The sequence below is a fragment of the Typopeltis vanoorti genome, chromosome 9, assembly GCF_054136105.1.
Source record: "Typopeltis vanoorti isolate ZY-2024b chromosome 9, IOZ_Tvanoo_1.0, whole genome shotgun sequence".
NCBI lineage: Eukaryota > Metazoa > Arthropoda > Arachnida > Uropygi > Thelyphonidae > Typopeltis > Typopeltis vanoorti.
This window is the reverse complement of record NC_143557.1, coordinates 135,238,377-135,265,221: the sequence shown is the minus strand read 5'-3', so window position 1 is coordinate 135,265,221 and position 26,845 is coordinate 135,238,377. Positions and strand designations below refer to the sequence as shown.

Genomic DNA, 26,845 nt, shown 5'->3' with positions numbered 1-26,845 from the left:
GAGAAGAATTGTGGAAGAAAAGCTTGGTGAAGAACAAGCTGGATTCAGGCCAAACAGAGGCTGTCAGGATCAGATCTTCACTTTACGACAAAGTCGAGAAAGCATGGGAATATAACAAAGATCTGTATTTAAGTTTTGTCGATTTGGAAAAGGCATATGATAAGGTGCCAAGAGAGAAGCTATTCAATACGCTGCAGTCATATGGTGTCAATGGGGCATTATATCAAGCAATACTTAGCCTTTATTTGAGTTGTAAGTCAGCAGTTAGAATTCAAGGAAGTACAGGAAAATGGTTTAATGTTAAATCTGGTGTCAGACAAGGATGTACATTATCCCCTCTGTTATTCATTATCTATATGGATCACACTATGAAGGAAAGTGGTATTAAACATGATATCAAAATTGGAGATGTTAATGTCAGCTCTTTGCTTTATGCAGATGATGTTATACTTCTAAATAAATCTGCTACAAGTCTGCAAGATTATCTGACTAAATTGAATAGTTGTTGTAATTGGTATGGTATGAAGGTCAGCAATAAAAAGACAAAGACGATGAAAATAGGCAGAATCATTGAAAACGTCAACTGTGTTGTGAATGGAGAACCTGTGGAACAAGTAAAACATTTTAGCGACTTAGGCACGATTTTTACTGAAAATGGTAAATTAAATATAGAAATAGACAACAGAATCAGCAAAGCTGGTATGGTGGGAAGTCAATTGAATAAATTCATAAGAATTAAGAGAGAAATTAGTCGGAACACTAATTTAGCTGTATACAAGACAGTGTTCAAACCTGTTTTAACTTATGGATCTGAGAGCTGGGTCAAAAATAAAACACTTGACCAAAGACTAGAGACCGCAGATATGAGAGTCCTGAGAAAATTAGAGGCGTGAACAGATGGCATCAATGGCAATATCATATTAAAAACGAGGATATTAGGAAAGAACTCGATATTGTCAGCATCCAGGAATGCGTTAGCAGAGCTAATCTCAGGCGGTATGGTCACTTAAACAGAATGGGCGAGGAAAGATTAGCAAAACAAGTGTTCTCTGCCAGGTTGGCAGCAAAACGACCCAGAGGAAGACCAAGATATAGGTGGATTGATACGGTACAAAGTGCCTTAGACAATAGAAATATAACATCTGATAATGTTGGAATCTTGACAAGTAACAGACTGATTTGGAGGAAAATTGTAGATAGGAAGTTAGTAATGATATAATTTTTTCATGTAGTACTATCATATCCTGTACACCCCTTGTGGGTACAAGGCAAGAATTTGATGATGATGATGATGATGATATGTTTATGTATTTTACTCTACAGTTCACATCTGAGAGCTGCTCAACTTTTATTTGCTTTAAAGCCTTCTTACATGCTTTTCTTTTCAATATGAAATTCAATTTTATCCTGCTCAAGACTAAATGGCAATCACTTCCAATTTCAAATCCTCTGTAAACTCAGGTGTCCTGCATCAGTGAGAAAACATCAGTATCAACAATAACATAGTCAATGAGACTTTTCTTATTCCTTGCCTCTTCTCTCCATGTGAAGATTTTTATGTTGGAACATGGTGTTAGTAATAACTAGTCCATGTCCTGAGCAGAAATCCAACAGGTATTTGCCATTATTATTAGCTTTGCTCTTTTCTCCAAATTTTCCCAAAACATTTTTGCATGTCTGACAATTATTTCTTACTCTGCTATTTAGATCCCCAACAAGGACCAACTTTTCCTTTTTCATTGTGTCAGTTGCTTTCTCTAAAGTTTAAAAAAAATTCCTTCATTCCACATTAAGTAGTAGAACCTTCTGTGGGGTGCCATAGGCACAAATAAGTCTCACTGTCCAGTTCTCCATTCTAATATTTGCCCACATCACTACTTGATATTGCTTGCCATTCAAGATTAGCCTTGTATTTTGTGTTCAATACTATTAACTACACACTTTCCTGACTGTCATTACCTGAATATAACACTTTGTATTGAAGGCTCAGAAAAATCTTAGATTTTGCCTTTTTTGTTTCAGTCACCCCTATTATGTCGATCTGGTACTTATCCAATTCCTCAGCTAGCTCTATTTATTTTCCATTCTGGCTTTATGTTGATAGTACTGATCTTTAACTCTGATGATGTTGAGTTGGGGTGTGTTTCAGGATTTGTTCTAGTAGCTGACTTTTCGCTGTTCGCAATGGTTCTCTGGCAAAAACAACGGGGGGGGGGGGTCTTGTTTAACCGCCCCACCTGGCAGGAAATGCTGTCATGTTGTATCATCATTTTATATTTTGGTTTAAGCCCATAAGAATAAAATTTTTCAGCTAAATCTCAAATTGCTAGTCCATTGTGAAATTTTATTTTTCTTTTGTGTCTATTTCTATTGCCTTGTCCTCTTTCTATGTCAGCATTGTAAAATTTAATTTCTCCTATAATAATGCTACGTATTGTTCTCTTTAAATCTTAATTACACTTATATCTGTGCCCTTAGTAAAATCCTTCTCTAGTAAGACTTTATTCTCTTAACTTCTATATTTCTCTTGGCTGATCTTTACATAAGAAATGCTAGTGGTTTGGGGCACAAAGGGAATATTAATGGTCAATGCCAACTCCCTTGTCTATACACTGGTTCTAATTCCTTTTTCGGATTCAGGGAAAATTTATTTTTCACTGCGCCACCCCGAATCCTAGATTAACAAAGAATGTAGAATCAAGGAACCAGAAACAGTTTAGCTTACTATCTTATGTTACTATAGGTTACGTTTGCAGTCGTAGCCTCACCATAAATTAATCTCCCACTGTGGTCCTTGTTTTATGAGCAAGTGCAACAAAGAAGAAAATCAGGCAAGTCATTAGTTAAACAAAAAGAACAAAACATTTAATTGATGCATATTACACATTATGAATACGCTCCGATTAAATTGTACATATTTGGTCTGATGTATTAAAATAAAGGACTTTCATTATTAAAAGACCAGAAGATAAATGATAAAATATACTAAGAGCCAACAAGTTTCACTAACCACTGTCTAGCATTTTCAAGGCTGAACTGGTGTGAAAACAAATGCATTAAGTTACATTTAAAATGTACACTTTAGTAACTGTTAGGCCGTTATGTTTGATCATTCGTGTTTGATGGCATGCATGTGTTCGAATGCTTCAGTCAGAATTCGGTACATGACCACGTGTTGTGTAGTTTTTTGCATATTGTAGTTCTGTTGAACTGAGAGAGAAGATGAGATTTTTCCATGTCTTTAAGAATAATACCTTGATTTCTATTTAAATTATTGCCTGTGCGTAGTACCACAGCTGCTTCTTTTAAAGTTCTGTGTCTGTAGTCATTCTCGATGTAAGGCATAGAACTGTTTTTCCAATCTATAACGTGATTTGATGTTGAGAAATGATGAGCTAAACCAGATGTGATGATTCTATTATGATTGACATCCCCCACATGTTCCTTCTGTCTTATTTCAAAACTTCCAGAAGTCTGACCAATGTAAGAAAGGCCACACGTGCATGGAATTTCATATACTCCAGGACATTTGCAGAAAGGTACCTCATCTTTGGGTGATCTTAAGATTTGTCTGATCATGGTAGTTGGTTTAAAAACCACTCTGATGTTACGAGTTTTTAACATTCTCGCCAATTTTGTGGAAACTGAATTAATATATGGAATGACAGCTGTGGACACATATTGGGGCACCGTAACACATTGTTGGTGGTTGTCTTTAAATAGCCATTTGTTTAAAATGTTAGAAGGGTATCCATTAAGAGATAAAGTGTTAGCTATTAGTGACAGTTCTCTCTCTCTCTCTGTTTGCTGATGATGCAAAGATAGGCAGGAAATTTAGGCAATTTAGTAGTATGTGTAAAGTTATGGACTTTGGCATGATTAGATTTCCAGTGGTATATTATATTAGTGGGGTTATGCTACAAGAAACTCAGGAGGCAAGGGATCTTGGCATATTGGTGGATAAGAATTTGAAGTTCAAAGGTCACATAGCAAAAGTTGCAAATACAACTCTGAGAATAATTGCGATGTTGAAATGAACCTTAACATCTAAGGATAAGGAAGTCATTTTGCTTCTTTATAAGGCTTTGATAAGACCACACCCGAATTATAGAACAGATTTGGTCTCCCATATTCCAAGGAGATAAAGAAGCTATGGAAAGGGTGCAAAGAAGACTTACAAAGATTATGTCTGAATTATGGGATTTGATAACTCACCTAGAGTTATCAAAATTAAATTCAACCATTAATGTGCTACGTGACCTACTATTTAATATTTTAAATATGGAACTGTGGGAGATCCTAGACAGCATTTCCAATGCAACGGCTAGAAAAGAATTCATCAAAGTGAAAAACTGGCACCAGAGAAAGTTTGAAATTCTCCAACAATGCAGTGCTACACAACGACCGCAATTACAACAAGATCATGTCATTGTGAATTTATCATCGCTCACCTTAACTGAAGAAGCCATTAGTGCTTTAAGTCGGGGTCACAGAACATACATTTCACACATTATCATAACAAAAGCAGACAAAGGGAATGCAACCGTGGTAATGGATGCAACAAAATATGAAAACAAAATGCACATACTTCTACAAGACCAGTCAACATACAAAATTATAGATTGCAATCCCACCAACACAAAAGAATAAGGTGCATAAATGACTGAAAAAAGTCACTTTCTGGCTTAAAGAAACAGTAAACAAACTCAAGCCCTTCCATGTCAAAACACCCAGGATATATAGAGCACCAAAAATTCACAAACAAGGTACACCCTTATGCCCTATTGTGGATAGTATAAATAGTCCCACATACAAACTGGTTAGACATTTAGCTAAGCTATTAGCCACTCTCACAAACAATTCTCCCTTTGTCAAAAATTCTGCCCATCTAAAAAGTATTTTAGAACACCATACCTTAAAAAGTTCAGAGATAATGGTGAGTTTTGATATCACTTCACTATTCAAATGTACCACTAATTGATACCCTTGATCTGCTAAAGTCACTTTCTCCCTGATATATCTGAACTATTTAAATTGACAATACATGCAGGATATTTCACATTGAAAGGAAAAATATACAAACAATTAGATGGACAGCTATGGACTCCCCCCCCCCTCCCTTGGCTAACATCTACATAGAACACCTGGAAAAACTAGATATCAATACAGCCACTCCCAAACCAATGCTTTGACTACGCTATGTTGACGCTGTGCTTGCTATTTGGCCACATGGCCCAGGCACATTGGATACATTCTTAGCACGTTTAAATAGCCAACACCCAAAAATCCACTTTACAATGGAACTGGAAGCTAATAACTGTCTACCCTTCCTGGACAAACTAACCATACGTCTTCAAGATGGTTCCTTATCATTCTCAGTTTTTAGAAAACCCACACATACAGGGAAATATTTACACAAACAATTGCACCATCACCCTTCTCAACAGTATGGTATCTTTAAAATGCTAACCCACAGAGCAAGAGCAATCTGTTCTGACAATGCTCTTGCTGCTGAACTGGCTCATTTATGCCACACCTTCTTAGCCAATGGCCATAATCCCTATAAAATAGTATCCCATAAAATAATTCCCACCAAATACTAAATGCTCCCAAGAAACCCTCCCACTATCCACCACAGAGAATTACAACAAAACAGTCACCATCCCATACATTAAAGGCACATCTGAAATAATATCTAGAGTTCTCAATAAACATCAGCTACTCACTGTATTCAGACCGTGTCAAATTAGCAACTCTCATCCATTCACCCAAGGACAGCATCTCTCCTTTATCACATCCAGGAGTCTATGGAGTACCCTACTTGTGTGATCAAGCTTACCACAGTCAAACAGGAAGAACTGTGGACATCCACATCAGTGAACATAAAAGATACATCCAGCACTATCGCTATGGCAAGTCAGACCTAGCAGACCATGATTTGGATACTCCTGCATACAGGATCAACTGGAAGAAAATAAAAGTACTGCACAGAAGCTTTTACAAGTCAGAGAAATTGTTCTTAGAAGCAACTAAGAACAACTAAGAATTCGGAGTATGTTTCAGAAGCCTTGAAACATACTCCGAATCTTAACAAATATGGCTGTATAAATTTGCCTAAGATTTGGGAGACAGTTATCTTAAGACATAACTAGTACCTGCTTTCTTTCTTTTTCCTTTTTACATAGAGGGCGCCTAATTAGGACTTTAGTCTGTGTTGTTGTTGCTACAATTTTTCAAACTAGTCCCATTATTACACCATGTTGTAATCTCATGTACTGTGACAAACTGTGTTTTGTGCTCCGAAGATGCTGGTTATAACACCAACGAAATATCAGCAATGAGTCAATAAATAATTATCCTATAACATACTAATACTATCCTATAAGGGAACAAAACATGGGGGCATCCACAGAAGTTAAGTTTGTTCACAGTCAAGAAAGAGATAAGAGCTAGGTTTCTCTCCCACAAAGCAGTGAGAGAGTGGAATAGTTTCCTTTTAGGGGTAATGAGTGCATCTAGGGTGAATAAATTTAAGGGAAGGTATGACAGCTGGTTTGGGTGATTTATAGCCTCCCTTGATGGGTTCTTGACTCCTTGGAGGTCTTAGATAATAATAAAAAATAATAATAAAATTACTAAGTTAAGCACTACAAAATAGATGTTTTAACAGAAATTACCTCCAGTTGCCAAAAGGTCATCAATCACTACAATTTTGTCACCTTTACTAATAGCTGTAGTTTGCATTTCCAATGAATCCTATATAGTTAAAAAAATATATAATTAATATTTAGTTTCAGAAATGCATCTGTAATATTTATGGATACCAAAAGTATCAATTTTTAATAAAAAAACTGACTCACTAAATCAAATAACTGCTAAAAGTGTACAAGCTCATTTCTGTGAAAAAGTAAGCTCAGTAAAAACATTGATTACTTAATCATATTTTGAAAAGAATAATTATAGGTTGTAGTCCTCATCCCTTCTGCACATCCACATCCCATCTATGTAATTTTTCATAAAGTAAAAAATTACAGCTACTTAAGAATTTCCCCACATTTCCAGTTTGGGGAAAACCATCATTCTGATTTTAATAAGGATGAGTAATAGTACCATCTCTAAACTCTCCATGAATTAGCATTTATGCCTAAAACTGGATGTGTGCATGTAATGGGATATAGCTTTGTTGCTCCCTAATCCTCTTCTTCTTCTGGTCAGTCTGACCAAAATAGAAAAAGTGCCACTCACAGCCATCACCACATAAAGAGCTCAGTCTGTCCTTAGTGGTGTACAAAAATCTCCGAAAGTTTACAACAGGATATAAAAATGGATATACACTGAAACTTCTTGAAAATCCAGGCAATCTAGGCCCAAATCCTATGGAACAAAAATAGCAGCACAGGGAAAGTTTTTCATGTGCTGCTATTTTTGTTCTACCATACAACTGATGGTGTTAACTTTCCATGTTAATCCCATCAATGGGTTAAGGCTATTTTAGAGACCAAACATTCAAGCCACTTCTAGCCTCCAATTCATCTACCATTTCAAAACCTTCACGAACATTTGTTTACAGAAGAAATCAAACTCTCAATCCACTGGGTGGAAAAACCAAGATACTATCCATTCCAATATGGCTTATATGTACAAAAAACAAAATGAAGGATTTTGTTTTTGTCTGTGAAAATACTAGTGATGGTGGTGGTGGATGGCAGTAGATGATAAAAGTAGTTGGGGTTTGTTACAGTTGGTGGACTGAGTGGCCGAGATGGAGAGTTGTGGAGTATGTGCCCTCCCTTGATGAGTCTTTGGACTCCCTGGAGGTGTCATATAATAATAATATACAAGTAACCATACGGTGTCGCATCTTATTACTGAAATACTCTGGATTAGAGATAGATGTTAAGTTTTTCCACTTGGTTATATATAAAGATACTATATACCAGTGGTGTTCAACTTTTTTTTTTACTACGCAAGCTACTTTTCTATAAAAAGTTATTCGGCGATCTACTCTTATATAGATCATGTTCCCTCAACCTGATTACGCACAAATAAACAACTAAAAAAAATAAACAACTAAAAACTTTGTATTTAAAAATTTATTTATCACTTTTAATTAATTTAATACAACAAAAAAAAATAAAATAAAATAAAAAAAATAAAAAAATAAAAAAAAAAAATATATATATATATATATATATATATTGGAATAAAATATTTCTCTATTTTGGAAAACCAAAGTTAGAAGAAACAACAGATTGATTACAAACTCACAAGTTACAGGAAATGCCGGCTAATTAAAAAAAAAAAGTTAATGTGAAATTTGTCATTGTTTGGGACTCGCAATACTTTCAGAGTGAAGTTGATATGAAGAAATGGCCAATCGCAGACAATCATCCAAATGATCATTTGTAATTTGGTTTCTTAATTGATTTTTTATGATGGTCATATTTGAAAAAGCAGATTCTGACAAGTATGTCAATCTGAAACAAGACAGAATTTTTTTTACGCAATATCAGTTAATATTGGGAATTTTTCATGTGCATACTTCCAAATGATTTCATTGTTTATTGATTTCAAATGTAAGCTATTCTGAATGTTTATTATCTCAAGTTCTACATCAGCTTGGTTCATATCAAACAGCCCACTAATTTTATTTGAAATTTCTGTGATGTTCAAGTTTTCTTGAAATGGATTATTGATAAAAAATACAATCATTTCAGTTTTATTAAAATCTTTAAATCTTGAATTTATTTCTTCCTCAACTAATTCTATTTCACGAATAAATTATTTTAAATCATAGCGAAGAGCATTTCTTGATGTTGTTCAAAAAATTTTACTAAATATGGAGATATCTAAATTCGCGGTCATTTATATTTTTCTTTAATAAAAGAAAGTATTGTTGGAAAGTTTTTATTGAACTTAACATGTCAATTAAATTTTTATCTCTATCTTGTAACTCTAAATTTAAATTGCTTAATTTCGTACAGAAATCTACTAAAAATGATAAGTGTAACAACCATCTTTTAATCACTCAATTGTGGATAAATATCTCCTTTTTCATCAAGAAAATTTTTTATATCATTAATTAATACAAGAAATCTTTCTAAAAATTGACTTCTGCTGAGCCAGCGAACATTATTGTACAACAGAAGTTTCCTATCATCATCTGCCTGTAATTTAAATAACCGCCGTTGCAGGGCTTTTCCTCGAACAGAATTTACAATTTTAAATGTAATATCCCAAACAACTTGTGTTTAATCTTTTACTACACAGTAGTTGTTGGTGAATAATACAGTGGTACCTTAAAAAATTTGGATATTTGTCATCATTTTTACATAATGAAATGAAGCCTGATTTATTACCTATCATTGCAGGAGCACCATCAGTAGTAATAGACAAGTTTAAAAAGCGGAAGTTTGTGTTGTTTCACAAATTCATCAAAATCCAAAAAAAAAGGTCTTCTCCCCTAGTCCTTCCCAATAATGGTATAATTTTCAAAAGTTCTTTACTTGAATAATCTTGAAATACCATGTGAATAAATACCATTAACTGAGCAATATCAGTGAAGTCGTTTGATTCATCAAATTGTAATGAAAACGCAACACATTGGTGAATGTCTGACATTAACCTGGCCTGGAAACTTTTCTCTAGCAATTGGTACTCTTCCTTTCGGCAATTTGAAACCTTGTCTGCGGCCTAGAAGTAGTCTCTCTCTAGCGAGATCTCGAACCGAGAAGCTCCTGTCTGGAAGCGGTAAACTCCTCTCTCAAGCAACGTGGATCCGGGCAGTCTCTCTGACGGCGACTCTGGACGGGGCAGCCTCCTCTTTGACAGCAATTCTGGAACTGGGACCCCTTCTGCTTGCTTCAGTCCCTTTTTATTAGGCCTCCTCTGAGACCTCGCATGATGTTTGGCAACCCCCAAAGAATCGGTACGAGTCTTTCATCTTAAGTTTCAAGTTCGGCACGCTGTTGTTCTCCTCTGCTTTCTTTTGATTAAGTTGCTGGCCATCGGAAAGTTTGTTTGAACTCTTTCTGACTGACTTCGGAGATGTTTACACTTAGAGCCTGCAAGTCTTTTCTCATACATACAAGTTTCAATAACAATCTTTCTAATGCTGCCATGTAAAGCTTCGGCGACAAAAACATTGCCTTTGTTTTTAACACTAACATATTCTTATTAAAGCAGTATATACAGTTAGCTTCAAGACAGTTATTTACAAAAACGTTTAATACAAACTATATCAAGACAAGCAAAGTTTATTTTTTTTACAATATTCACATGGGACTTAACCTAAGTAAAAAATTGATGTAATGTGCTTTGGAATATTTAATATTTAAGCTACAATCGAGTTTTTACACTTTGCTTATAATCGTATTCACTCGGCTCGCTGTTTGACTTCCACTGATCCAAATTAATTCATTTACCCGGACTTAAGAAAATTACTGATTTGACAATTTTAACGAAAAATAAATAAACAATAGCAATACACTTAAAGCGAATTAAAAATAATTCAAAATAATGACGTTTTCAGTTTTAATTAAATTTGTAAGTAAGGAGGAATACAAAAGAGATCGACCAAAAATCGCTCTGCGATCGATGGGTTGAACACCCCTACCATATACTATGCCCTTTTCATAAATGCATAGCATTATACTTGTCTGTAACGGTATGTTCTTTGCATTATGGGTTACTAAGGCAAGTAATGTGAAGTCATTGGCCTCTATATATACGAGTTGCCTAGTTGTGAAGTTACTTCATGTGCAGACTTTCTTGACTTATGTTTAGATAAAGGATTAAACCAAGAATATAATTTCTTAGCATCTTTAATTTATGGTATCGACCATGTAACTGTACCTTGAGTTATTCAATACTTCACTTATTATAGTAATTCCTCAATTATCCTAACATCATCATCAAATTCCTGCCATGTAACCTTAAGAGGTGTACAGGATATGATAGTACTACATAAAAAAAATTACATCAGTACTAACTTCCTATCTGCAATTTTCCTCCAAATCAGTCTGTTACTTATCAAGACTCCAACATTATCAGATCTTATATTTCTATCGTCTAAGGCACTTTGTACTGTATCAATCTCCACCTATATCTTGGTCTTCCTCTGGGTCGTTTTCCTGCCAACCTGGCAGAGAACACTTGTTTTGCTAATCTTTCCTCTCCCATTCTATTTAAGTGACCATACCACCTGAGATTAGCTCTGCTAACACATTCCTGGATGCTGACAATGTCAAGTTCTTTCCTAATATCCTCATTTTTAATATGATATTGCCATTGATGCCATCTGATCACACCTCTAATCTTTCTCAGGACTCTCATATCTGCGGTCTCTAGTCTTCGATCAAGTGTTTTACTTCTGACCCACCTCTCAGATCCATAAGTTAAAATTGGATTAAATGCCGTCTTGTATCCAGCTAATTTAGTGTTCCGACTAATTTCTCTCTTATTCCATATGAATTTATTCAATTGATTTCCTACCATACCAGCTTTGCTGATTCTGTTGTCTATTTCTATATTTAATTTACCATCTTCAGTAAAAATCGTGCCTAAGTAGCTGAAATGTTTTACTTGCTCTACAGGTTCTCCATTCACAACACAGTTGACATTTTCAATGATTCTGCCTATTTTCATTGTCTTTGTCTTTTTATTGCTGACCTTCGTACCATATCTATTACAACAGCTACTCAATTTAGTCAGAGAATCGTGCTGACTTGTAGCGGATTTATTTAGAAGTATAACATCAACATCATTGCATAAAGCAAAGAGCTGACATTAACATCTCCAATTTTGATATCATGTTTAATACCACTTTCCTTCATAATGTGATCCATATAGATAATGAATAACAGAGAGGTAATGTACATCCTTGTCTCACACCAGATTTAACATTAAACCATCTTCCTGTACTTCCTTCAATTCTAACTGCTGACTTGCAACTCAAATAAACACTAAGTATTGCTTGATATAATGCCCCATTGACACCATATAACTGTAGCGTATTGAATAGCTTCTCTCTTGGCACCTTTTCATATACCTTTTCCAAATCGACAAAACTTAAATACAGATCTCTGTTATATTTCCATGCTTTCTCGAATATTTGTCGTAAAGTGAAGATCTGATCCTGACAGCCTCTATTTGGCCTGAATCCAGCTTGTTCTTCACAAAGCTTTTCTTCCACAATTCTTCTCAACTGTTTCTCAAGTATACAGTAGCATCTCGCTAATCCGAACCCTCCAGTAATCCGAACTGCGGTTTGAAAGAAAAAAAAAGTTTTATTTATTACGTATTATTATTTTGTGTGCTATTATTTTTATTTAATAATTATTATTTTAACTATTATTATTTATTTATTTTATTATTATTACAGTACAGTATATATTTTTTTTCATACTGTCGATTGTATGGTTACACTGCAGGCCTATTTTGATTTATTGTGTGTTCACGCCTGCTTTTTTATACTGTACAGCACGTACTGTCTTGTCGGCATGAATCACCGCTGTCGAGCGTCATGGAAAAAACTGTTGCCTTCTAGAATTTACGAAGATAACTACAGTGATACACAAAAAGCGGATATTCAAAACAGGCATAATTCGGTTAAAAATATAAATCCGAATGTTGAAATTTCACAAACAGATGTTATGGAATGGATTACAGGTAGAACCGAAAATGAATTTGAAATCAAATCAGATGCTTAAATTATAAATATGACGCTACAGAATGAATTAGCAGACGATGATGACGATAAAGAATTCGAAGAAAAAAAAGCAAAACACGAAGAGGCATTTGGCAGTTTTAATGTGTGTATAGAATGGGCTAATCAGAATGATAGGCCATTCCACAAATTTTTATTGCTAATGCAGCTCTTAGAAGAAGCATTCGAAAAAAGTTTAGCTTCCAAGAAGCAAAAGAAAATCAGTGATTTTTTTAAAAAGAAATAAAAAAAAACTTGTGTGTGTTGTGTACAAGAAAGTGGTATTTTTTATGCAAATTAAGTTATGTACCGAACTATGCAATTTTCTTAAATCAGAATCCTGAACAATATAGGTGAATACAAACTAAATATTTTACAAAAATAAACTTGTGTACTATATTATTTTTTAAAGTTTTATATTGCAGTACAGTAACATTTTTCCTATCAGTTAATTCATTTATTTACAGAATTAAATTGATGTACCATTAGAATCTGATTATTTTTGTCTTAAACGCTAGTTATTGTTGCCTCTTGTGGGAAAATTCGCTAATCTGAACGAGGGAGGTTTTTATTAGTTCGGATTAGCGAGATACCACTGTACTTGCATAGATCTTGCCAGGAATACTTGTAGGGAAATACCTCTGTAATTCTCACATTCAGTTTTTTTTCCCTTTTTATATATGGGTAGTATGAGAGCTCTACTCCAATCATCGGGAATTCGTCCCTCTGTCTAGGCTTTCTGAACTATGCAGTGCAGCCACTGTAAGACTCTTATACCACCATACTTCAGCATTTCTGGTCGAATATCATCTACTCCAGCTGCCTTTCCACATTTCAAGCCTTTGATGGCTTTTTCTACTTCAAGTATGGTGTATTCCTGACTGCATGCCTGGTCAGTCTTTTTTACCACTGTGCTGTCATCACTGCTTGTTTCATTTAGCAGTTTTTCAAAGTAATTACTCCATACTTCAAGGATTTCTTTTTCTCCAGTTTTCATGTCACCTTTATCATCTCTAGCTCCTTTTACATCACTCTTTCCTCCATTCCTAAGCTTCTTCAACAACCTCCAGAATATTTTGCCACCTTCTTGATATTTATTTTCTATATTCTTGCCAAAGTCCTGCCATGACTTTTGTTTAGCTAGTTTTACACAGTGTTTAGCATTCTTGCATTTGTTTCTATATTCTCTAAGAGCACAAGCTGACTTATTTGACAAGAACTTTTGATATGTTTCTTCTTTTCCTTCACTGCCTCTTTAACTTCCTGTGTCCACCAGGGAGTTCTGATTTTTTTTTATCCTTGCAGACAACCTCACCACATGCCTCTCTGGCAGAATTAATCAATGTTTTCTTCAGAGTTTGCCACTGAATCTCCAAGGTTTGATTCCTGTTCTCAAATGCTTTCATTTTTTCTTCAATAATCTTTGTGTATTTTAGTCTACAGTTCACATCAAAGAGCTGCTCAACTTTTATTCGCTTTAAAACTTTCTTACATGTTATTCTTTTCAACATGAAATTCAATTTTATCCTGCTCAAGACTAAATAGTGATCACTTCCAATTTCAAATCCTCTGTACACTCTGGTGTCCTGCACCAGGGAGAAAACATCACTATCAACAATAACATAGTCAATGAGACTTTTCTATTCCTTGCCTCTTCTCTCCATGTGAATTTGTGCACATTTTTATGTTGGAACATGGTGTTAGTAATAACCAGTCCATGTCCTGAGCAGAAATCCAAAAAGTATTTGCCATTATTATTAGCTTTGCTCTTTTCTCCAAATTTTCCCAAAATATTTTTTGTATGTCTCACAATCATTTCCTACTTTGCAATTTAGATCCCCAACAAGGACCAACTTTTCCTTTTTCATTGTGTCAGTTGCTTTTTCTAAAGCCTCAAAAAATTCCTCCACTTCTACCTTAGTAGAACCTTCTGTGGGACCATCCAGTTCCCCATTCTCATATTTGCCCACATTACTCTACTTGAGACCGACTGCCATTCAAGAAGATTAGCCTCGTATTTTGTGTTGAATACTATGACTACTCCTTCTTTTCCTTGATTGTCATTGCCTGAATATAACATTTTGTATTTATTGCTCAGAAAGATCTCACCAGTTTTAGTCTTTTTTTGTTTCAGTCACCTCTATTATGTCGATCTGGTACTTATCTAATTCCTCAGCTAGCTCCATTTCTTTGCCATTCAGGCTTCTTACGTTAATAGTACCGATCTTTAACTCTGGTGATGTCGAGTTGGGGTTTGTTTTCATATTTGTTTTCAGAAAAATAAATCTTTCAAATTGTATTTTTTGTGGTGAAGCATAGTAGTTTTTTTTTTTTTTTTCTAGAATCAGTGGAAGATTTAAAAAAATCAATCTAATATTAATAAATATGGTTGTATTAAACTTCCCAAGATTTGGGAAACTTTAATTCTTAGACCTCCTGCCGAGTGCCACTAATACTAACCAACAGTACTATAGAGGGCACTCCTCAGGAAGTTAGACCTTCAGTCTAATATTTTCTGCTTATTGCTTTAGCAAATTTGTGCGTTTTTGCAATTTTAATACTGTTTCCCCCTGACAATGTTTCGGTGATTTTCTGAAATGAAATATAAAAGTGATTAAACATCTTGTTTAATGATTTATATGTGCTGTATTTATTCCATTAAACCTTAAAATTAGTTCAAACCAGTATGTAAATCTAAATAGTTGAACATCACTATCATCTCATGCATATCTCACCTCATTTCATACTGTCTTGTTCTTCCAGGGCAAGAACTATTTTACTTTATACATTGCAAATCTTCATACCTCACTGGTATTCCTTTCCATTTTTTCTTCTTGTTCTTCCATCTCTCTCCCTGCTCTTCCCTTCCCATGATGCTCTAACTTCTTGTATTAGTTTACTCCTCGAATCATCTCTTCTTTCTCTCATTTTAATCTTCACACCTTCATCTCAGTTGTCTTATACTGGACTAGTATACACAAACATATACTATTCCATTACACTAATTTATAGTGGGTCCAGTATTTGGTTGCTTCCTAATTTGAACTTATTCTGGAAGTGGCCAGTCACTGCTGATTACTACTATATGCCACTGTATTAATCTTTTTTACAGCCTTTACTGCTTAACTTATATAATAATGATATTGAGAGAAGTTTAAATGTGGATACTCATCTGTTTATAGATGGAAGATTAAAGATTGTGTAGAGTGGAGTACATGTGGCATGTAGTAGGTGAATTCTTCATGTTTGGTCTCTAGAGTAAGGTTTCCAGATTATCTGTTCTTTAGCCAATCCATAGTACTAATGTACTTTAGGAAGAATTTACTTATATATAATTATATTAGTGATTCCACACCCATGTGCCATAAATTTTTAATATCGCATATTCACAAATTCTGTGTCAGTCAGTGGTATATCACTGGTCACATTAAACCTTCATGGTTTAATATTTCTATCTATCTTAGATTATTGTCAAAAATAAAGAAATTTAAGGATTAGGAAGTTTTCCTGTGAAAATTAGAAAACTAAAACCTGCTCTTTCTTGAGATAATCATTGAAGATTCTCATCATTATATTCCTGTATCCTCATGGGATGTACAGGCTCTTATGATAATACTATATGAAAAAGTTACATCATTACTAACTTCAGATTGACAATTTTCCTCCAAATTAATCTACATTTGTCAAGACACCAGTGTTATCAGATCTTAATATATATCTGTCTTCTAAGGCATTTTTTATTATAGCAATTCACCTAGATTTTGATCTTCTTCTGGGTCTTTTTCCTGCTAACCTGGCTGCAAATGTTTTCTCTCTCATTCTGTTTAAATTACCATACTATACCATCTGAGATTGGCTCTGTTAACACATTCCTGAATGCTAAGAGTGTTAAGTTATTACCTAACATCCTCATTTTTACTATGATACTGCCACTGATGTCATCTGTTCACTTCTCTAATCTTTCTCCAAACTCATATCTGTGATATGCAGGCTTTCATCAAGACTGTTTTATTTCTAATCCAACTCATATATATATATATTTTTTTTTTATTGTTTTGACTAATTTCTCTCTTATTTATACAGTTGACTTCCTAATTTACATGTGCTCCTCTTGTCTTATTCAATCCTTTAATTATCTGATTGGAATATCTTGTTTGGATAATTAGATTAAGGGTCAAAGCTGTATAACTGAGAGGAGACCTCCACATAGCCTTTAAAGGAATGCAGAGAACCGACCAGGGCTTCTGACCTAATGTCCAATCCTCACCTTCTTGTGGTGCACCCTGCTGTTGGGTATCTACTTGGATACTGAACGAACAAGGATGGACTGGCAATTTGGGATTTAGCCGACCAAATTGTATTCTTATTGGTTAAACCAAAATAAAAAAATGATGGTACGACATATCAAAATTTCATGCCGGCTGGGGCGTTGCCTGGTTAAACAAGGCCCCCGTTGTTTTTGCCAGGGAACCAGGGTGAACAGCGAAAAGTCAACTACTAGAACAAATTCAAAAACAAACCCCAACTCAACATCACCAGAGTTAAAAATCGGTACTATCAACATAAGAAGCCTGAATGGCAAAGAAATGGAGCTTGAACACATTAGATAAGTACCAGAGCAACATAATAGGGGTGACTCAAACAAAAAAGACAAACTGGGGAGATGCATAACTGCAGCACATTGAATAGCTTCTCTCTTGGCACCTTGTCATATGCCTTTTCCAAATCAACAAAACTTAAATACAGATCTTTGTTATATTCCCATTCTTTCTCGACTATTTGTTGTAAAGTGAAGATCTGATCCTGACAGCCTCTATTTGGCCTGAATCCAGCTTGTTCTTCACAATCTTTCTTTGCTCATTCTGTTTAAGTGACCATACCACCTGAGATTAGCTCTGCTAACACATTCCTGGATGCTGACAATGTCAAGTTCTTTCCTAATATCCTCATTTTTAATATGATATTGCCATTGATACCATCTGTTGATGCCTATAATCTTTCTCAGGGCTCTCATATCTGCGGTCTCTAGTCTTTGGTCAAGTGTTTTACTTCTGACCCAGCTCTCAGATCCATAAGTTAAAACTGGTTTGAACACTGTTTTGTATACAGCTAATTTAGTGTTCCGTGCGGTTAGCCTAGTGGCTTTGCGCTTCGCAACCATATGTCTGGGGAAGGAGTGTCCTAGGTTCAATTCCTGTCCACGACGCGAGGAGCTTAAGGATCTTCCTCAGCCATAGCCAAGTTAGCCGGTCTTGGGCGTGGGCTGCAGGGTTTTTTCCGCCAGTTTATCTGAGGTTTTTCATCCCGCAAGCAGGCAAACCGGCCCCGTGAACACACAGGTTACAGTCATAAATACTTACGGCAAGGAAGGCAACGGGAAACCACCTTGCTCATAATCATCTCTCCCTAGAATGGTAGCATATAGCTACCCTCCCGTGGCCGTATGGCAGATGGGAACCAGAAGTGTTCAGACTAATTTCTCTCCTATTCCATGTGAATTTATTCAGTTGACTTCCTACCATACCAGCATTGTTGATTCTGTTGTCTATTTCCATATTTAATTTACCATCTTCACTAAAAATCGTGCCTAAGTAGCTGAAATGTTTTACTTGTTCCACAGGTTCTCCATTCACAACACAGTCGACATTTTCAATGATTCTGCCTATTTTCATTGTCTTTATCTTTTTATTGCTGACCTTCATACCATATCTATTACAACAGATTCAATTTAGTCAGGAAATCTTGCAGACTTGTAGCAGATTTATTTAAAAGTATAACATCGTCTGCATAAAGCAAAGGACTGATGTTAATATCTCCAATATTGATATCATGTTTAATACCACTTTCCTTCATAATGTGATTCATATAAATAATGAAAAACAGAGGGGATAATGTACATCCTTGTCTTGCACCAGATATAACTTTTCAATATGAAATTTAATTTTATCCTGCTAAACTAAATAGTGATCACTTCCAATTTCAAATCCTCTGTACACTCTGGTGTCCTGCACCAGGGAGAAAACATCACTATCAACAATAACATAGTGAATGAGACTTTTCTTATTCCTTGCCTTTTCTCTCCATGTGAATTTGTGAAAATTTTTATGTTGTAACATGGTGTTAATAACAACCAGTCCATGTCCTGAGCAGATATCCAACAGGTATTTGCCATTATTATTAGCTTTGCTCTTTTCTCCAAATTTTCCCAAAATATTTTTGTATGTCTGACAATCATTTCCTACTCTGCTATTTAGATCCCCAACAAGGACAAACTTTTCCATTTTCATTGTGTCAGTTGCTTTCTCTAAAGCATTAAAAAATTCCTCCACTTCTACCTTAGTAGAACCTTCTAAGGGACCATAGGCACAAATTGTCTCATTGTCCAGTTCCCCATTCTCATATTTGCCCATATAACTCTACTTCGGACTGCCTGCCATTCAAAAAGATTAGCCTCATATTTAGTGTTGAATACTATGGCTATTCCTTCTTTTCCTTGATTGCCATTGCCTGAATATAACATTTTGTATTTATTGCTCAGAAAGATTTCACCAGTTTGTCTTTTTTGTTTCAGTCACCCCTATTATGTTGATCTGGTACTTATCCAATTCTTCAGCTAGCTCCATTTCTTTGCCATTCAGGCTTCTTATGTTGATAGTACCGATATATTAACTCTGGTGATGTTGAGTTGGGGTGCGTTTTGAGATTTGTTCCGGTAGCTAACTTTTTGCTGTTCACCCTGGTTCCCTAGCAAAAACAACGGGGGGCCTTGCTTAACCAAGTGACTCCCCAGCCGGCATGAAATGTTGTACCATCATTTTGTATATTGGTTTAAGCCAATAAGAATACAATTTGGTCGGCTAAATCTCAAATTGCCAGCCCATCCTCATTCGTTCAGTATCCAGGTGGATAACCAACAGGGTGCACCACGAGAAGATGAGGATTGGACATTAGGTCAGAAGCCCTGGTTGATTCTCTGCATTCCTTTTAAGGCTATGTGGAGGTCTCCTCTTAGTTTATAGCTTTGACCCTTAAACATCCCTACAAGAAGATGTAAGATTTTGAAATCTGAGATCCACAGGAGAATTTTTATATTGTAACTCTAATCCAGATGTAAATCTATATTACTAATACTACAGATTTATAGCAATGTGTGGATGAATTCACATAAAGTACATCTATTTCATTAGTTATAATTTATTCATGAAATTTACAAAAAAAATAAAAATAAATCAAACATCACAAGAAGTACTTACTTTTCCATATTCTAAAGTATACGATACTCTTTTAGTTTCACCAGGGAGTTTTCCTGGCTTTCGAATGGGTATAAAAGGCACTTTCAGCCTTAAAGCAAGGATGGGTGCTAGTATAAATCCTCGAGCTTCAAGACCAACAATTCCATTAATATTTGGCTCAGTTTTTAATACATGTTCTTGTAAAAGATTAATAAGAACTTCAAATAAATCAGGCTGAGCGAATAGTGGTAGCAAATCTCTGAAAAAAAATAATAAAATATTAATAGAAAAAAATACCTTTATTTGAAACAATTCAGTATCTTCCAAAGTGAGTTGTCCAGGGTCTTTAACCCTGGACAACTATAATTTTCCATAATTTCCTCTCCTTTGAGAGGAAATTATGGAAAACTTTAAAGAATGTCTCCAAAGAAGAAGTGATATCACTATTGGAAGATAAACTCCCAGGACAATTATGTCACATGTAAAACACTGCATAGTTTGAGATTACCTCACATACAAAGCTCTATCTTTACACAGAAGATGGGTCTGGCAATAGGGAACCTTCTTTCTCTAGCACTCATAAGGAAATATTTGCAGGCATGGCTGCCAAGTCTTTAATGTATCCACTCTCCAACAGGATGCAGGTTCAAATCCTACTATGGGTATAGATGTCATTCGGAATATATTCTCTTCATTCACTTCTAATGCTTCATCCCTCCTTATCCTGTAGGAATAAATCTGCTTTTACCAGGATAGAATGCTAAAAAAGTGATTATTAAATAGCTCAACTATGTCACCCCTTTACCAAGTTCTATATCCAATAAATTAATCCATCTACAATCATTTCACCTCCTACTAGTCACACGTGAAAAAAAATTGGGATTTTCCTTAGATTGCAGCATTAGTTTCTTCTCATAATTTTCTTTCAATTTTTTTCTCCTTACTAATCACCATCCTAGCCTGAGCCTTATATTCCTTATACAGCTATTTTCTCACTTTATATATCTTCCATGATCTCTTTTTTAATCTGCAATTCCTGTTTAATTTTTCAGTCTTCCATCTGACTCCAAATCACTATCGTCTTCATTAAAGATATACAATCTACCACTGCTATCAACAATTTTTTTTTTGTCTTAAGTATCTCTCTTTCAATTTGAAATCTTTTCATCCACAAACTGCTCCAAGCCAGTTTCTATTATAGTTGCCTGTCTTATAATTCCACATAAATACTTCTATATGCCTATTCATCTTCCAAATCAGGACTATATGGTCACTTTTACCAAATGAGAGAAAGTATGACATCTCAGTCACAACGACCATCTGATACTATTACCAAATCCAAAACTTTTGATCCTTATGTTCCCTCAACTATATGCTACATACAACAGATGCCCACTCAAGAAGTCCAAAAATTGCATTCCTTTAGTAATGTATGCTGCTTCCTCTGGTCAGTTTATATTGTTATAGTTGAAGTCCTGTATAATTAGGTTAACCATTTCTGGGACATAAAAATTTCTGATAATAAGAAAAAAAAAAAAAAAAAAAAAAAAATTCATGTCCATTTCCAATTTCTTCTCATTAAATTCCTGAATTTTTTCAGGAAATGAAAAAAATCAGAAAAATTTAACTCTCACCCCTTTCTCGACTGCATTCATTTTCACTTCCAAGAATGCACCTCGTCCTCTCCTCATCCTCCATAAAATGAAAAATACCATACCATAGGGTGAGACCTACAAATTTCTAATGATACCATTAAAAAAGTTTGTAGTTCTCAGCCTCTGTCATATCTCTCCTCATTATCTTGTCTGCAAGCATCTGCAGTACACAAATTCTCAATCTCTCTCTTCATAATCTATATTTCATAGTCCTAATATCATCTTTAACACTCTATATCAGCATCATCTCTAAATGGATCCTTCCAATTCTATGATAGGATTAGAAGTCTGTGAGAGCAGGTCATTTATATACAAGAGAAAGATAGTGGGTGAAAGAACAGAACCTCAGGGGGGGACTCCTGCATTGGTGGGGAAATCTGAGGAGAGTAAGTTGTCCAGCATGACAGATAGTGAGTGAACTGTGAGAAAGTTGGCAATCCAGAGCTAATGGATATAATTTTTTCCCCCTCCTGCAGCCAATAGTGCATTTATCATGCACTTTCAATTGAATTATTTTTTTTTTCCCCTAATGAGGCTTTGCCAAAAATTTTACAAATAAAGACATTTAAATTAAACTAAGTGATTCTGATAATATTTTAAGATGATGGATATGCTTGGTACAAGTCTATTATTTTTTATTATACATGTTTTTGTGTTGTTGTTGTTTTACATATTATTTTGATATCTTTAGCATTTTATATATGCGATTTTATGTTTCATAATAATAAATAATCACAGAAGTCACTTAATAAGTTATAATTAATTTTATAATTTTATGTTGTAATTTTATAGTTTTAACTTTCTATAAAAAAATTATGTACAAATTAAGCATTTGAAAATGTTATCTTTATCCTTTGTTATATCTGCATAATTCAATGCTATTTATGCTGCATTCCATAATTCCTTTTGTTTTTCCATCTAATTTTTTTTCTGCAATTCTTTTGTAATTCCATCTAATGGTGTTCTGTATAACCTCTTCAGGTCTCTATGAAATCATCTCTCTTAATCGGCATTCCACAATCCCAATACACTCTTTAACATTTACCTTTGTACTCTCCGCTATATATGCAAAACCTCAAAAACCAGAAGAACAGATCTGCATACAATAGTCCAGGTGAGGTTGTATAAAGGCCTTATAAAGAGGCAAAATGACTTCCGCATTCTTACATGTCCATGTTCATTTCAGAATTGCAATTATCCTCTGAGATGTATCTGAAATCTTGATATTTCTTCAAAGTGTTTAAGTGAGTGAGTGTGAAGTTATTGGTGATATTGTTCATGTTTGTGCCATTTGTTTATTATTATATTGGTTCTTTTATTGTTTATTTTGGTAATTTTATTATATTGTTTTTATTATTGTGTCTTTAAATAGTATATTATTTTTTTTCTTGTCATTTATTGTTTTCTCCTCCACCACCACCACCGGTAGTGTTTTCTTATGTCTTTGGTACAATGTTGCATGATTAATACAGCTTCTAGAGATGCCAATCACGTGCTATATCACCTGACATATGTCAAGTGGTTCTGTCTATTATCCAAAGCAGTGCCTGATTGCTATTACTTGCAACCTCTCAAGTGTCATGCCTCATTGTGGAGGCCACTTCATTCCACTTTCCCCAATTAATGCAGTTCATGTCTATTAATTGTATGTATTTTCAAACTAGCTTGCTTGGGAAAACTCTGATTTCCAAAAATGGTCACCTTACCACAATATAAAATCAGCTGCATCTCCAGTTTCAAAAAATCCAAATTCTCTCACATGATGACCAGACTCAAACCAAAGTGCACGTCTTGTCTTTCCAGCAATTTTAAAGTTATTAATACAATAAGCCTCCATGGAGTCAAAAAACTCATCCCACAGTGCCTTTTATACACACATAAAATGTATATATATACATACACTGCGATGTACAGTTAATTCTCTTTTTTTTTTTTTACACAATTTTTTTTTTATTTTTATTTTTTATTTTTTTTACACGATTTCAAAATAAAAAGGTTAAGAAAATAAAAGCAATTCTATTTTTACACAGCATATTTTGATTTAACACACTTCAAATGGTGCTCATTTTTAAAATTTCAGTTTGGATTCAGTTCTGTTAAATAGGGTATTTCCATTATAATTATCATTTCCTAGAATGGTACATATGTACCGTTCTAGGAAATGATAATTATAATGGAATTCTTAAACTTGAATTTTGGGGAACTCCCTCAATATTTTAAATATCAGGGATTACTCTAAGCTACAGAATGCAGACAATCGTGGCAACAACAACAACAAAAAAAATAAAAATAAAAAAATAAAATAAATAAAAAATAAATAAAAAAATTGTAGTTACGATTACCCGAAGTTAAGCCAACAGATGATCCTTTATATTCACTTGCTGTTAGTTCCTGGAAGCAGAAAGGTGCTATGCTGATTCCTCGAAGTTAAGTTGGTCTGTTACAGGAGACCTGCCTAAATAAAGCTGCTTGGGGAAGGAGTTAAGCTGTTTACTAAGCAATCATTTCTTGTTTACAATTCGAAATGGTTACATATCTTGTGTTTTGTTCGAGCAAACCTGCCTAAATAAAGCTGCTTGGAAGGAGTTAAGCTGTTTACTAAGCAATCATTTCTTGTTTACAATTCAAAATGGTTACATATCTTGTGTTTTGTTCGAGCAACAGAGTTCATGTCTAAGACCATGGGCAATGCAATGAAAGGTGTGGATTTTAACATGTTACCAGTGCACTGGAAGGCAAACAAAAAAAGGTTGAGTTACAAAATAAATTTTTAATGAATGGTTCACTGTTTTGTTTCAGAAGTTAAATGCTATTTGATGATGAAAAAAACTTGACTTTAAAGTTTTATTGATTATAGACAATGTGCCTGGCAATCCTGTTTTAGAACACCCAAATGTGGAATTTTGTTTTCTGCCACCTAATACAACCACTAGTTCAGGGTGTGATCGCTAGCTTCAAAATTTACTATATAAGAACATTCCAATACAATTTGGATAAGAATAATCTACTGACAGTTATTGATATATGTGGAAGAAATTTTCTATTTTGGATTGCATCAAACTTGCTAAGTTGGTGTTATCAGAATTGAAACCACAACTTTAAATGCATGGTGGAAAGCTACTTGGCCAGAATGTGTGAAAACGAAAAAAGTGATGAAGAGATTCCACTTACTGCAAGATTAATTAAAGAAGGGCTTCAAATGGCTAGTAAATTGCAAAGTCATTTTCTTACACATGATTCAAATACTGAACGAGCTGAACAGTTTAACAGTTCACTGATTCTTAACATCTTAACTCGAGTTCTTCTTGTTTCTTTTTTCACCAGTTCCAATTTTCCTTGATACATACTTCTTACATTACATGTTCCTATTTTATGTAAATAAGTAAAATGGAAGCGTCTTCTTCTGAGATTAACTCTATCTGAAACTGAACTTCCAGAATGCTTTGATCCAGCTTCATTCTTGTTAACTTCATTGGAAGTTCCTCTCTGCTTTTCCCCAGTAGCCATTTCAGTGCCTTCCGACATGGGTGACCCATCTTCCAGCACTATATTACAATAAGTTAAGCTTCTGTTCATGAGATTTTCTCATAAGATGTATATATTACAATATATCCTCTTGCTTTCTATAAATATAAAGGAAAGATAAAATAAACAACTTTCTTACCTATAAATAATGCCTGGTTTAGGGAAGTCAGGATACGATTTCACAGCGTTTTTTAAGGTGTGTATTTTTGATTCGGATGACATCTTATATACTCCCCTTTTAAAACCCACATTCAAGTATAACTGTTGCGATCAAATAGCAAACCACGTGGAAAACCGCTTTCTGTTATTTATAATAATAATACAGTATATACGTGTATGAAGAACAAAACATGTATTATTTAGTAGTGAATCGTGACGGTAAATCAATGTTTTACTTAGCCCATTTATCGCCCATTATGGAAAACAATAATAATAATATTGAAATTAAGTGGATATTGAATCCAACATTATTTCAAAGCCGAGCAGAGAAACGACAACAGTTTCGTGCCGAATATAGAACTATAAAAGTTTCGGCGGATCCCAGCAGAGGTATGTAGGGGGCAGTTCATTAGAGGCTGTTTGGTGTGAGATAGAGATTAACAAGGCGAAATATGTAATTGGTTGTTGCTATAATCCAAGGGGGATAAGGAAGAATGTAGATAGCATGTATTGGCAAATTAGCACGTTGATTGAAGGTCAAGTAATTATTATGGGGGATTTTAACTTTGGGGACATAGATTGGGGAAAGGAATGGTCACAAGGAACAAAGGAAATGGAGTTTATACAGTTGTTAAGAGATAATTACCTGAGACAGCATGTGATGGAAGGGACAAGAGATTCTAGAGTGTTAGAATCAGAAGGAGAACATATCAATAAGTAATTTAGTTACAATGTCTCCACTTGGGGAAAGCGATCATGTGGTCTTGACCTGGGAGATTGAAAGACGTGCTGAATATTCTATTAAGAATGGGTATATGTGGAATTACAAGGCTGGTGATTATGGCAAGCTGAGAAGTCAGCTTTCAGCTGTACGATGGCATGAGAAATTCAAGGGGAGAGATGGTGATGGTGCGTGGGAGATTCTCAAGGAGTATTTGAAGAAAGCTGTATCAGACTGTATTCCCAGAGTCAGAAGGAGAAATCAAGTAGGAGTAAAATGGATGAATAATACTATTAAACAGGAGTTGCAGATAAAGAAAAGGTTGTGGAGGACTTATAAAGAAAAAGGTGATGAGCGTTCCAATGAGCAATATAAGGTACAGGGAAAGAGAGTAACCTGTATGTTAAGGAAAGCCAAAGCTAATTATGAGAGGAAGCTAGCTGATGAATCCAAAAGAAACCCTAAAGAGTTCTTTCGCTGTGTGGCTAGTAAAAGGAAGAATATCCATGGAAAGATTACTTTAAAAAGTGTTGATGGTAGAGAAATTACTGAAGCTAATCAAATAGTTGAGTTGCTTAGTGATCATTTTGCAAAAGTGTACCGTCTTCGTAGTGATAGTGCAATGTCAGATGTGCCATTGATTGATGAGAGTTTAGAGATAGATGAAATTGAGGTGCTTAATATATTAAAGAACCTTAATGCTAACACTGCCATTGCGATAGATGGCATATCGGCCCATGTGTTACGAGAATGTGCAAGAGAATTAGCAACTCCTCTAACCAGAATGTTTAATTTAAGCCTCAGTTCTGGTAAAGTGCCAATAGAGTGGAAAGAGGGGAAAATAGTT

At 34.8% G+C, this 26,845-nt stretch overlaps 1 protein-coding gene across 2 annotated transcripts in view; it reads right to left on the bottom strand.

Moving 5' to 3' along the window:
- Positions 1 to 25,643, bottom strand: part of Aprt (adenine phosphoribosyltransferase) — a 34,935-nt gene extending 9,292 nt beyond the window's left edge. The window contains exons 1-4 of one of the 2 annotated variants that reach the window (XM_090397637.1): positions 25,258 to 25,643; positions 19,960 to 20,197; positions 6,678 to 6,756; positions 5,780 to 5,964 (exon numbers count right to left, since the gene is read on the bottom strand). In XM_090397637.1, coding sequence (XP_090253763.1) covers positions 5,924 to 5,964; positions 6,678 to 6,756; positions 19,960 to 20,197; positions 25,258 to 25,340 — 441 coding nt within the window. In that variant the 5' untranslated portion in view covers positions 25,341 to 25,643 and the 3' untranslated portion in view covers positions 5,780 to 5,923. Of the gene's footprint in view, positions 1 to 5,779; positions 5,965 to 6,677; positions 6,757 to 19,959; positions 20,198 to 25,257 lie in introns of those variants that run through there. The other variant, XM_090397636.1, reaches the window with a different exon arrangement.
- Positions 25,644 to 26,845: the final 1,202 nt, after the last annotated feature.